At 46.6% G+C, this 14,412-nt stretch overlaps 1 protein-coding gene across 1 annotated transcript; it reads right to left on the bottom strand.

Annotated features, from left to right (window-relative positions):
• Positions 1–11,699: 11,699 nt before the first annotated feature.
• LOC144707164 (pathogenesis-related protein 1A-like) lies at positions 11,700–12,131 on the bottom strand. Its single transcript, XM_078580280.1, has one exon. The coding sequence runs from the start codon at positions 12,129–12,131 to the stop codon at positions 11,700–11,702; it is 432 nt and encodes a 143-aa protein (XP_078436406.1).
• Between the last annotated feature and the right edge of the window lie 2,281 nt (positions 12,132–14,412).

Below are 14,412 nucleotides of genomic sequence, written 5' to 3' on the forward strand. Positions count from 1 at the left end.
CGAGAGAGAGGAGAGAGAGAGAGAGAGAGAGAGAGAGAGAGAGAGAGAGAGACAGAGAGAGAGACAGAGAGAGAGAGAGAGAGAGAGAGAGAGAGAGAGAAAGAATGATTTACCGAGGGAGAGAGGAAGCGAGATAGAGGGGGAGAGATAATAGACCCGAAAGAGAGGAAAGGGAGAAAAAATGGGAGAAAGATTCACCGAGAGATAGAAAATGGGAGAGAGCGAGAGACTTAGACAGCGAGAAAACATAAGAGAGAAATAGAGGCAGAAAGGGAACATAAGACATCGAAATAGAGAGAGAGTGAACATAACACAGAGAAACTGAGCGAGAGAGAGAGGAACATATGATAGAGAAAGAGAGCGAGAGTGATTGAACATAGGACAGAGAGAGCGAAGAAAAGGGAACATAGGAGAAAGAAATAGAGCGAGAGAAAGGGAACATAAGTGGAAGAAATAGAGCGCAAGAGAGGGAACATAAGCGACAGAAATAGAACGAAAGAGAGAAATTAGTGTGAGAGTGAGATGCCGGATGTCTAGACGTGGCTCCGGCCTTGGTCTGGTGCGTGGCCGAGATGAGCATTGGCTGCGTTAGACTGGGATGTTGATTCTAAATCATCCATTAAGTAGTCCATGATAAAAGGCGACGATATCTGGCTGGCGATCCACTTTTCGTATGGCGGGGTTCTTCCGCAATATCTTGCATAGTATAAAAGACCTATGTGCATTTCTCTTCAGATTCTTCCTCTCCTTCTGCTTGTGGCATCGCATGTGCCTAGCAAGTCCATCACGCTCTTGAAACTCTTGGTGCCAATTCCGCAGCTCTGTGGTTTCTCCCTTCCACCTTCATCAAAGAAAATCTGTTAGTCTCTAAGCACTGCTCATGTTCTTCGTCAAATATTTATACTGCAAATGAAAGGCTTGTATCTCGGTAGAAAAGCGCTTGGTTTGTACTCCGATATTCTCTCTCGGCCTTTGGATTGCTTGTAATCGATGGCTATCGTAAGACCTAACGACCCCCCCTGATTCCTACCAAATCAGAAAGGGTCTATCGACAAATGGAAGTATTTGGCATTAATATAGACGCATTGATAGAATAACCAGATAGGGGGAGAGAGAGAGAGAGAGAGAGAGAGAGAGAGAGAGAGAGAGAGAGAGAGAGAAATATATATATATAGAAAAGAGAGAAAAAGATATATATAAAAGAGAGAGAGATAGAGAGTGAGAGAGATAAAAATAGATAGAGAGAGAGAGAGAGAGAGATAGAGAGAGGGAGAGAGAGACATACAGACGTATAAAGACAGAGAGAGAGAGCGAGAGACGCAGGCCTCTCGATCCTTTGGAACGAACCCCCCACTCGAGAAGTCTATCGGCAGATATCATCACCGTGCACATCATCATGGGTAATAAACACCAAAGTTTTAAACCAGTCCCTAGTAAAACGCCATGCTCAGGACCAGAGAGAGAGAACAAGAAAGACGTAGAAAATGAGAGAGAGTGAGAGACAGAGAGAGAGCAAAATAGAGGAGAAATACAGTAACAGAGAGAGGCATCGAGAAAAAAAGGCGCGGATTAAGGCAGCACTAATCCTGATGATCGGAATATTAATCAGAGGAAAGATTGCCAGAAATACCGAACATAACCACTTCGTTTTTAGTGTGTTATTCCACGAAAAATATCGACTATAATCACAAAAATATGGATAATTCGATCATTGCTACGGTTTTGTTCACTCTGTTTGGGCGACGTGAAACGATGGGTAAAGTTTGCTTTTCCCCGTTCGTTGAAATGTATGATAGAAAAAGTCAAATTTTCATCCACGAGTTTTAGTTCATTTTTCATTCTTTGATGTCTCTTTCTCTCTCTCTACTTGGGTGGTCTTAATATGGACTAAGGATCTCGTTTGACTCTTCAGGAGCTAACAACCAAGAGAGAGAAAGATTGCGACAGCGAGACAAAGTAAACAGAGAGAAAGAGAGAGAGACAGAGAGAGACAGGAAGAGAGCGAGAGATAGACTGACACAAAGAAAAAGTAAGCGAGACCGAGAGAGAATAAGAGAGAGACCGAGCGCGAGAAAAAAAAGAGAGAGAAAGAGGAACAGAGCAAGAAAAATATTCACCAAGAGAGAGAGGGCGAGAGGAAGATTGACATAGAGGGAGAGAGAGAGTAAGCAAGAGAGAGAGAAAAAGAGAGACAAAGAACGAGAGAAAGATTGACCGAGAAGAGAAAAGGAGAAAGACAGAGAGCGAGAGTGAGATTGACCGAGAGACGGGGAGGAGGCGAGACGGAGAGAGAGAGAAAGAGAGAAAGAAAGAAAACGAGATACAGCAAGAGAGAGAGAGAGAGAGAGAGAGATATTGGTTAATTTGCGGTACTTGTGTACCTTTCTGACTGTTCATATTGGTTAAGTGCAGGTAAGGAAATGCTTGTATTTTCTCTTGTTTCTCTTTTTAAACACCTGGGACGCAGGGCAGAATCTTGATGGGTGTGATAATGTATCTCTTCTGTTTTCCCGATAAAAGTACTTATCCAGGATAGACGTAATAAAAAAATGCAAACAGTGTAAGCATGTACAAATAGACGTTAGGTATAGAACGGTAACATTACGATTCTAGATGGATCGTTTCTCAACTTCAGTGCACCCTTTATCCCACTTAGGCGTAAAGATTTTGATTCCGTAGTCCCCTACTCCAGTTCTCTTTCACGTACTAAGAGACGCCAGAATTTGTAGCTGTATCGCGCGGACGAAACGTGGGTTTCGACCACAAGAGTCAAGCATTAACCAGGGGTGTCACTCGATCGAGAGAAAGACTGGATTATTTATTTGGTCCGGATGCAAAGTAGGGGCATCCATTTTGAGTATACACCATAGAGACGCGTCGAAACCGGACTCTGATGACCTCCGGGGCGAAAACCCTGGGAGAAAAATTAAAATGGCCTCTGGCCTACCCAATTTCCTTGTGGGTCGTAATTGCAGACGACTATGTACGCCCCGAGCTGCACTGGGAGCGGCCACAACCGACCCTCTGGGTGTCTCCCACACCACCTGAGTGTAATGGCCGCACACCTGCCCGGATATGCACTGGTTGCTGCTGGGGTCGTAATGTGGCTCTCTCCCACCCACGTCCCTACCACTTCCGCCGCGTCCCCGTATCCCATGTAGAGATTCTCGCCGTAGGGACCCTGGGAGTGCTGAAGAGTGCACGCACCGGCCAACTGGTTGGCATAGTTCTGCGCGTCCGCCTGAATATCTGTGTCCCAGCTCAGGGGAGCAACGCCTACCATAGCGCGGGCGTAGTTGTGCAACCCAAGATAGTCGGCTACGGTGTTTTGGGCATAGGTCGGATGCAGCAGAGCCAAGCCCAAGGCCACCATGGCGAGTGTCGCGCATGCAAGATTTCCCGATGCCATCTTCTCCTCTCTCGTTGGACTCAGGTTCTTCGCTCTATGCATGCAAGCATCCGGACTACGGCATTTATAGACATCTTTGTACCCTCAGCCAGCAAGCCGATACTTGGAGCCTATAAACAAATAACTCGGCGTGAAACATCGAGTAGGCTTCCTATCCCCCATCCTCATACTTAGTGCACAAACAAAGCGCGTTGAACGGCGCGATTATCCCGGCTATACAGATGTTAACTCGCCCCGCGCCGAGCGTGAGCCGCCAGTAATTAAGATTAGACTCGCCCTAGTCGGTTGCTTTTTTGACTTGGCTTCCTCTCTTTTGTTTTCTCGGGGGGACGTGGATGGAGCTGACCTCGCACTCTGCACTGAACATGGTTTTGGTCCGCCGGTGTGGCTCGAAGCGTAGGAGCTCCTTCCCGAGTTTCCAACGTCGTTTTGCATTGAATTTTCAGGTGACGGCCCAAGACCGAATCAACTCGCAGTTTATAATATTTCCCGTCGAGTTAGTCTGTTAGTGGTTTGTAATATTCATCGGCTGTGCAGACGTGTCAACCAGGAAGACCTGACGCCGCTCGATCTTTATCAAATATAACACTCGCCCGCAGAAGATAACTCTTACTGTCGTACGAGGTCTCACGCAGTGAAATCACCTTCGGAGAAAAACATCATTTTAAGGAAGAATTAACCGTTCTTCTGTGCGTGATCAGGCCTGCCCCGCACAGGCCATCCCGACTGGGGCGAACAACGTGGAGACGGGAGCCGCCGAACCACGAGGCGCGTACTCTAGCATTTTTATCTCCTCAGGCAACGAACTCGGTTTTTCTTTTTCCTTGTATTTTCGGCTTCGCGGGTACGACATCGACATGACCAAGTGCATCTACTGCGGATTCTGCCGAAAGGCTTTAGAAATGAAGGGCTTGTATCTCGGTAGAAAACCGCAAACGAAGGGCCTGTATCTCGCTAGAAAAGCGCTTGGTTTGTACTTCGATATTGTCACTCAGCCTTTGGATTGCTTGTAAGCGAGAGGATGATGGACCGAGAGTAGAAAGAGAGAAAAACCGCCTCGTCTCATTAATCAGGGAGTGCGCGCGATTTAGCGAGAGAGGAGCGCGGAAGAGAAATGGCGAGCGATAGAAAGAGGGAAATGCCAAACTGAGAGAGAGAGAGAGAGATAGAGATAGAGGCGAGAGAGAGAGAGAGATAGAGCTAGAGAGAGAGAGAGAGAGAGAGAGAGAGAGAGAGAGAGAGAGAGCTAGTGCGAAAAGAAAGAAATACGACATTAGTGAAGGAGAGAAAGATAGCGTTACTGTGAGTGAGAGGCCCAGAGTGAAACAACAGTAGAAAGACAGGGAGAACGTAATACAGAAAGCGAATAATGAAGAGAAAGAATAAAGGGAGGGAATGCGAGGGTGGGAAAGAAGAACGGAGCAAAAAGGAGAAAGACAGACAGCGAGAGAGAAAAAAAGAGAAAGGGATTGAGCGAGAGAGAGGGAGAAACACAGACCGAGAGAGAGAGAAAAACAGAGAAATACCGAGCGAGAGAGAGGGAGAAAAAGAGAGAAATAATGAGCGATAGAGAGCGAGAAAGAGACAGAAATATTGAGAGCGAAAGAGAGAGGAAAACACAGAGATATTGAGGGGGAGAGAGGGAGAAAAAGAGAGAAATATTGAGCGAGAGAGAGGGAGAAAAATTGACGGCCACAGGAGAGCAAGTTAACCATGAGAGAACCAGAAATTAGTGAAAGAGAGAGCAAGCGAGACCGAGAGAAAGAGAGAGAGATACCAGGAGTGAGAAAGAGCAAGAGAATAGACAGAGAGAAAGAAAAACCGGGAGAGAAACGGAGAGCGAGAGAAACAATTGACCGCGAGAGAGAAAGCGAGAGGAGATTGACGGGAGGAGAAAAGAGAGAGAAACCGTGAGAGAGACAGAGAATTAGAGAAAAACGTGATTCATCATGTGTTCCCGCTCTTTCTTTCTCTCCTTCTCTCTCACTCGCTCTCTCTCAGGCTCTCTTTCTCTCTTACTCATAGTCTTTCCTCTGGGTTTCACCGCGAGGAGAGAGATTCTGCCAAGAGGCTTCGTTTGCGCTCGCCTCGTCTCATTAATCAGGGGAGTGCGCGGATTTAGCGAGAGAGGGGAGCGCGGAAGAGAAATGGCGAGCGATAGAGAAAAAGCGAAAATGCCAAACTGAGAGAGGGAGAGAGAGAGAGAGAGAGAGAGAGAGAGAGAGGGGGAGAAAGAGAGAAAGACGAGAGGAGAGAAGGAGAGAAAGAGAGCGTGACCGAGAGAGAGAGCCCGAGTGAAACAACAGTAGAAAGACAGAGAGAACGTAATGCAGAAAGCGAATAATGAAGAGACGAGATTAAGCGAGGGAATGCGAAGGTGAGAAAGAATAACGGAGCAAAAAGGAGAAAGACAGACCGCGAGAGAGAAAAAAAAAGAAAAGGATTGAGCGAGAGAGAGGGAGAAACACAGACCGAGAGAGAGAGAAATACTGAGCGAGAGAGAGGGAGAAAAAGAGAGAAATAATGAGCGAGAGAGAGCGAGAAAGAGACAGAAATATTGAGAGCGTGGACGACTCATTTGATTTTTCCTCAACCGTTGACGACTCTCTATCTTTGTCTTCATTTTTTAGTTTATTTCTCTCTGCGCGAATCCCTATTCTTGGCCGGATCTTCTTCTACTGTACTGAAGTTTTCTCCTAGTGAAGTCTCGGACGATTAGATGTCGTCATAGACTGGCACTTGATTTTGTGGAACATATCCATCCCAATCTCACCCGTGGGCTTGAAGCATAACACGTTTGAATGTACTTATGTTAACTCTAAGACACAACAGAGATTTCAATAATCTCCTTGCGTCCTCTCTCTCTGCCTTACTCTTTTTGTCTCTCTTTCTCTCTCGGTATCTCTTTCTCTATCTTTATGATGCTCTCTTTCTCTCTCATTCACTCCGCTCTCTCTTTCGATCTCTGTTGCTCTATCTCTCTCTCTTTCTTTCCCTCTTTTTGTCTTTCTCGGTCTCTCTTTCTCCCTCTCTGTCTGTCAGTCTGTTTATCGCTTTCTCTCTTTGTATCTCTCGGGCTCCCTAACTCCCTCTCTCTCTCTCTCTCTGGGCATATCTTTTTTCTCTCTGTCTAGGTCTATCTTTCTCTCGCTGGCTCTCTTTCTATATCTTTCTGATGCTCTCTTTCTCTCTCCCCCTTTCTCTTGCTCTCCTTCTATCTTTCTATATCTTTCTGATGCTTTCCTTCTCTCTACCTCTTTCTCTTGCCCGCCGCAGGTGTCAAGTCGAGCGTCTCAGGTACGCGAGTGGTGTTCAAGGTTGGCAGGGGTCTTTGGACTGAAGGACCTCCATCACTGGTGGAGGGCAGCTCACACCAGCGGGGCCACTGCCAGCGCACGTGGGAAATGGGATGTGAATCCCCCATCAAAAACTCCATGATTTGAGGCGAGAGTATCTGCCGATAGACGTCTAGGATGCCGGGGTTGTCCCGGAAGATCTTGCACGATACAAAAGAACCATCTTCGCGAAAGAGAGGCACCTCGTCCATGCACATTTTCTTGAGTAAGAAACATCAACATTTTTGAATCAGTCACCAACTTGACCAAGAGAGAATAAGCGAGAGGATGATTCACCCAGAGGAGAAAAGTGAAAGAAAACCGCGAGAGAAACAGAGAGCGAGAGAAAAAGTTTACCGCGTGAGAGAAAAGCGAGAGGGATACTGATGGAGTGGAGAATGAGAGAGAGGACCCGGGAGATGGACAGAGGATGAGAGAAAAACGGCGAGGTTCATCATGGACTCCTCTCTTTCTCTCTCCTTCTGTCTCACTCGCTCTCTCTTCGGCTCTCTTTCTCTCCTTCTGTCTCACTCGCTCTCTCTTCGGCTCTCTTTCTCTCCTTCTGTCTCACTCGCCCTCTCTTTGGCTCTGTTTCTCTGTTTCTCGTGCTCTTTCCCTATGGGTCTCTCCTTCTCTCGCGTCGAATTTTCTCTCGCTCTCTGTCTCTCTCTTTTTCTCCTCTCGGGTAATCTTCCTCGGATTTACCGAGGGAAAAAAAACGAGAGAAACCAGGAGAGAACCAGAGAGTGAGAGAAATGGCTGACAACGAGAGGAAGATTGACCAAGAGGAGAAAAAATGGAAAGAGAAACCGAAAGAGACAGAGAGTCAAAGAAATTGCCGGCAGTGAGAGAAGCGAGCCCGCGAGAGAGGAAGAGAAAGAGAGGCCCAGAGGGACAGAGCATGAGAAAGAGAGAAACAGAGCCCCAGAGAGAGCGAGTGAGACAGGAGGAGAAAAAGAGAGAGAGAGAGTACACAAGATGAATGTCGAACTCAACATCGTCGCCGACACCCGTGGAGACGATAGGGGGGGAGTATATTTCCTCGTGTCTCTGAGTTTACATAAATAATTCTAAACGCTTTATGTTTGTGGTCTACACAGCAGAGACGGATGGATTGGCAAGTTCTATCAAAAAATCAACGCCAGTGTTCAACGAACTCAAATCATCGAATACTTGCATAAGAGAAAACTGTTCTGCTGTACAAGAAGATCCGGCCATGGATTGCACGCCAAAGCCTTGACGAAAATTCAAGATAGAAAAGAACAGGATTAAGATCCTTACCGTGTCTGCCGAAGGCGTAGGATCGCTGCTTCCGCGCGTATCCATGGAGAGCTGCAGACTAAGAGAACGCTGGGAAGAACTGGTGAATCGCGGGAGAGACTCAAAGAAGAGGGGAGAAAGAGTGAAAGAGAGGAGATTATACCGCTACCATAAGAGAGAGCAAACGAGGACCGAGTCATTCGGGATCCGACGACAGGGTGGAATATCTTTGCCGTTATTTTCGCGGGCAGCATGAAGTCTCATTCATGGTCGTGAATTACATTATTTCTCTTCCGAAAGAAGAGCAGAAACTGTTAGCACGACCAAAGGCAGGAGTGGCTGAACGAGAGAGAAAACCGATTACACCTTGACGTTCGACCTCTCAAAGCAGAGTGCTTGCCGCCCCAGAACTCGCGCATAAAGATTTTATTCGTTTCAAAACTTAGGTCTTATGAATTTTTGTTGAATTCTAATTCCTTGTTCTCTCATTTAAAAAGATGTATTCTCTGAATTTATTTTCTTTCCAAGTTCTATATTCTCACATTTCAAAAACTACACATGGTTTGAATATCGAGCATCAGAGCGAGGGAAAGAAATAGAGAGAGAAAGAGAGCAAGAGACGAGAGAGAGAAAGAGAGCAAGAGAGCGAGAGAGAGAAAGAGGGGGAAACAGAGCAAGAGAGCGAAAGAGAGAGAAATAGAGAACGAGAGAGAAAGAGAGAAGGAGATAGAAAGATTGATCGAGAGAGAGGGAGAGAGAGAGAGAGAGAGAGAGACAGAGAGAGAGACAGAGAGAGAGAGAGAGAGAGAGACAGAGAGAGAGAAAGAATGATTTACCGAGGGAGAGAGTAAGCGAGATTGAGGGCGAAAAATAATAGACCCGAAAGAGAGGGAAAGGGAGAAAAAATGGGAGAAAGATTCACCGAGAGATAGAAAATGGGAGAGAGCGAGAGACTTAGACAGCGAGAAAACATAAGAGAGAAATAGAGCGAGAGAAAGGGAACATAAGACATCGAAATAGAGAGAGAGTGAACATAACACAGAGAAACTGAGCGAGAGAGAGGGAACATATGATAGAGAAAGAGAGCGAGAGTGATTGAACATAGGACAGAGAGAGCGAAGAAAAGGGAACATAGGAGAAAGAAATAGAGCGAGAGAAAGGGAACATAAGTGGAAGAAATAGAGCGCAAGAGAGGGAACATAAGCGACAGAAATAGAACGAAAGAGAGAGAAATTAGTGTGAGTGAGATGCCGGATGTCTAGACGTGGCTCCGGCCTTGGTCTGGTGCGTGGCCGAGATGAGCATTGGCTGCGTTAGACTGGGATGTTGATTCTAAATCATCCATTAAGTAGTCCATGATAAAAGGCGACGATATCTGGCTGGCGATCCACTTTTCGTATGGCGGGTTCTTCCGCAATATCTTGCATAGTATAAAAGACCTATGTGCATTTCTCTTCAGATTCTTCCTCTCCTTCTGCTTGTGGCATCGCATGTGCCCTAGCAAGTCCATCACGCTCTTGAAACTCTTGGTGCCAATTCCGCAGCTCTGTGGTTTCTCCCTTCCACCTTCATCAAAGAAAATCTGTTAGTCTCTAAGCACTGCTCATGTTCTTCGTCAAATATTTATACTGCAAATGAAAGGCTTGTATCTCGGTAGAAGAGCGCTTGGTTTGTACTCGATATTCTCTCTCGGCCTTTGGATTGCTTGTAATCGATGGCTATCGTAAGACCTAACGACCCCCCCTGATTCCTACCAAATCAGAAAGGGTCTATCGACAAATGGAAGTATTTGGCATTAATATAGACGCATTGATAGAATAACCAGATAGGGGGAGAGAGAGAGAGAGAGAGAGAGAGAGAGATAGAGAGAGAGAGAGAGAGAAATATATATATATAAAAGAGAGAGAGAAATATATATATATAAAAGAGAGAGAGAGATAGAGAGGGAGAGAGATAAAAATAGATAGAGAGAGAGAGAGAGAGATAGAGAGAGGGAGAGAGAGACATACAGACGTATAAAGACAGAGAGAGAGCGAGAGACGCAGGCCTCTCGATCCTTTGGAACGAACCCCACTCGAGAAGTCTATCGGCAGATATCATCACCGTGCACATCATCATGGGTAATAAACACCAAAGTTTTAAACCAGTCCCTAGTAAAACGCCATGCTCAGGACCAGAGAGAGAGAACAAGAAAGACGTAGAAAATGAGAGAGAGAGTGAGAGACAGAGAGAGAGAGCAAAATAGAGGAGAAATACAGTAACAGAGAGAGACATCGAGAAAAAAGGCGCGGATTAAGGCAGCACTAATCCTGATGATCGGAATATTAATCAGAGGAAAGATTGCCAGAAATACCGAACATAACCACTTCGTTTTAGTGTGTTATTCCACGAAAAATATCGACTATAATCACAAAAATATGGATAATTCGATCATTGCTACGGTTTTGTTCACTCTGTTTGGGCGACGTGAAACGATGGGTAAAGTTTGCTTTTCCCCGTTCGTTGAAATGTATGATAGAAAAAGTCAGAATTTTCATCCACGAGTTTTAGTTCATTTTTCATTCTTTGATGTCTCTTTCTCTCTCTACTTGGGTGGTCTTAATATGGACTAAGGATCTCGTTTGACTCTTCAGGAGCTAACAACCAAGAGAGAGAAAGATTGCGACAGCGAGACAAAGTAAACAGAGAGAAGAGAGAGAGAGACAGAGAGAGACAGGAAGAGAGCGAGAGATAGACTGACACAAAGAAAAGTAAGCGAGACCGAGAGAGAATAAGAGAGACCGAGCGCGAGAAAAAAAGAGAGAGAAAGAGGAACAGAGCAAGAAAAATATTCACCAAGAGAGAGAGAGGGCGAGAGGAAGATTGACATAGAGGAGAGAGAGAGTAAGAGAGAGAGAGAAAGAGAGACAAAGAACGAGAGAAAGATTGACCGAGAAAGAGAAAAGGAGAAAGACAGAGAGCGAGAGTGAGATTGACCGAGAGACGGGGAGGAAGCGAGACCGAGAGCGAGAGAAAGAGAGAAAGAAAGAAAACGAGATACAGCAAGAGAGAGAGAGAGAGAGAGAGAGAGATATTGGTTAATTTGCGGTACTTGTGTACCTTTCTGACTGTTCATATTGGTTAAGTGCAGGTAAGGAAATGCTTGTATTTTCTCTTGTTTCTCTTTTTAAACACCTGGGACGCAGAGCAGAATCTTGATGGGTGTGATAATGTATCTCTTCTGTTTTCCCGATAAAAGTACTTATCCAGGATAGACGTAATAAAAAATGCAAACAGTGTAAGCATGTACAAATAGACGTTAGGTATAGAACGGTAACATTACGATTCTAGATGGATCGTTTCTCAACTTCAGTGCACCCTTTATCCCACTTAGGCGTAAAGATTTTGATTCCGTAGTCCCCTACTCCAGTTCTCTTTCACGTACTAAGAGACGCCAGAATTTGTAGCTGTATCGCGCGGACGAAACGTGGGTTTCGACCACAAGAGTCAAGCATTAACCAGGGGTGTCACTCGATCGAGAGAAAGACTGGATTATTTATTTGGTCCGGATGCAAAGTAGGGGCATCCATTTTGAGTATACACCATAGAGACGCGTCGAAACCGGACTCTGATGACCTCCGGGCGAAAACCCTGGGGAGAAAATTAAAATGGCCTCTGGCCTACCCAATTTCCTTGTGGGTCGTAATTGCAGACGACTATGTACGCCCCGAGCTGCACTGGGAGCGGCCACAACCGACCCTCTCGCTGTCACCCCACACCACCTGAGTGTAATGGCCGCACACCTGCCCGGATATGCACTGGTTGCTGCTGGGGTCGTAGTAATGGCTCTCTCCCACCCACGTCCCTACCACTTCCGCCGCGTCCCCGTATCCCATGTAGAGATTCTCGCCGTAGGGACCCTGGGAGTGCTGAAGAGTGCACGCACCGGCCAACTGGTTGGCATAGTTCTGCGCGTCCGCCTGAATATCTGTGTCCCAGCTCAGGGGAGCAACGCCTACCATAGCGCGGGCGTAGTTGTGCAACCCAAGATAGTCGGCTACGGTGTTTTGGGCATAGGTCGGATGCAGCAGAGCCAAGCCCAAGGCCACCATGGCGAGTGTCGCGCATGCAAGATTTCCCGATGCCATCTTCTCCTCTCTCGTTGGACTCGGAGTTCTTCGCTCTATGCATGCAAGCATCCGGACTACGGCATTTATAGACATCTTTGTACCCTCAGCCAGCAAGCCGATACTTGGAGCCTATAAACAAATAACTCGGCGTGAAACATCGAGTAGGCTTCCTATCCCCCATCCTCATACTTAGTGCACAAACAAAGCGCGTTGAACGGCGCGATTATCCCGGCTATACAGATGTTAACTCGCCCCGCGCCGAGCGTGAGCCGCCAGTAATTAAGATTAGACTCGCCTAGTCGGTTGCTTTTGACTTGGCTTCCTCTCTTTTGTTTTCTCGGGGGGACGTGGATGGAGCTGACCTCGCACTCTGCACTGAACATGGTTTTGGTCCGCCGGTGTGGCTCGAAGCGTAGGAGCTCCTTCCCGAGTTTCCAACGTCGTTTTGCATTGAATTTTCAGGTGACGGCCCAAGACCGAATCAACTCGCAGTTTATAATATTTCCCGTCGAGTTAGTCTGTTAGTGGTTTGTAATATTCATCGGCTGTGCAGACGTGTCAACCAGGGAAGACCTGACGCCGCTCGATCTTTATCAAATATAACACTCGCCCGCAGAAGATAACTCTTACTGTCGTACGAGGTCTCACGCAGTGAAATCACCTTCGGAGAAAAAACATCATTTTTAAGGAAGAATTAACCGTTCTTCTGTGCGTGATCAGGCCTGCCCCGCACAGGCCATCCCGACTGGGGCGAACAACGTGGAGACGGGAGCCGCCGAACCACGAGGCGCGTACTCTAGCATTTTTTTTATCTCCTCAGGCAACCCGAACTCGGTTTTTTTCTTTTTTCCTTGTATTTTCGGCTTCGCGGGTACGACATCGACATGACCAAGTGCATCTACTGCGGATTCTGCCGAAAGGCTTTAGAAATGAAGGGCTTGTATCTCGGTAGAAAACCGCAAACGAAGGGCCTGTATCTCGCTAGAAAAGCGCTTGGTTTGTACTTCGATATTGTCACTCAGCCTTTGGATTGCTTGTAAGCGAGAGGATGATGGACCGAGAGTAGAAAGAGAGAAAGAAAAACCGCCTCGTCTCATTAATCAGGGGAGTGCGCGCGATTTAGCGAGAGAGGGGAGCGCGGAAGAGAAATGGCGAGCGAGAGAGAAAGAGGGGAAATGCCAAACTGAGAGAGAGAGAGAGAGATAGAGATAGAGAGCGAGAGAGAGAGAGATAGAGCTAGAGAGAGAGAGAGAGAGAGAGAGAGAGAGAGAGAAAGAGAGAGAGAGAGAGCGAGAGCGAAAAAGAAAGAAATACGACAATAGTGAAGGAGAGAAAGATAGCGTTACTGTGAGTGAGAGCCTGAGTGAAACAACAGTAGAAAGACAGGAGAACGTAATACAGAAAGCGAATAATGAAGAGACAGAATTAAGCGAGGGAATGCGAGGGTGGGAAAGAATAACGGAGCAAAAGGAGAAAGACAGACCATGAGAGAGAAAAAGAGAAAGGATTGAGCGAGAGAGGAGGAGAAACACAGACTGAGAGAGAGAGAAAAACAGAGAAAGACCGAGCGAGAGAGAGGGAGAAAAAGAGAGAAATAATGAGCGATAGAGAGCGAGAAAGAGACAGAAATATTGAGAGCGAAAGAGAGAGGAAAACACAGAGATATTGAGGGGGAGAGAGGGAGAAAAAGAGAGAAATATTGAGCGAGAGAGAGGGAGAAAAATTGACGGCCACAGGGAGAGCAAGTTAACCGCGAGAGAACCAGAAATTAGTGAAAGAGAGAGCAAGCGAGACCGAGAGAAAGAGAGAGAGATACCGGGAGTGAGAAAGAGCAAGAGAATAGACAGAGAGAAAGAAAAACCGGGAGAGAAACGGAGAGCGAGAGAAACAAATGACCGCGAGAGAGAAAAAGCGAGGGAGATTGACGGGGAGGAGAAAAAGAGAGAGAAACCGTGAGAGAGACAGAGAATTAGAGAAAAACTTCGTGATTCATCATGTGTTCCCGCTCTTTCTTTCTCTCCTTCTCTCTCACTCGCTCTCTCTCGGGCTCTCTTTCTCTCTTACTCATAGTCTTTCCCTCTGGGTTTCACCGCGAGGGAGAGAGATTCTGCCAAGAGGCTTCGTTTGCGCTCGCCTCGTCTCATTAATCAGGGGAGTGCGCGGATTTCGCGAGAGAGGGGAGCGCGGAAGAGAAAGGGCGAGCGAGAGAGAAAAAGAGAAAAAGCAAAACAGAGAGAGAGAGAGAGAGAGAGAGAGAGAGAGAGAGAGAGAGAGAGAGATAGTGGGAGAAAGATAGAAA

The sequence above is a fragment of the Wolffia australiana genome, chromosome 8, assembly GCF_029677425.1.
Source record: "Wolffia australiana isolate 7733 chromosome 8, ASM2967742v1".
In the NCBI taxonomy this organism is placed as follows: Eukaryota; Viridiplantae; Streptophyta; class Magnoliopsida; order Alismatales; family Araceae; genus Wolffia; species Wolffia australiana.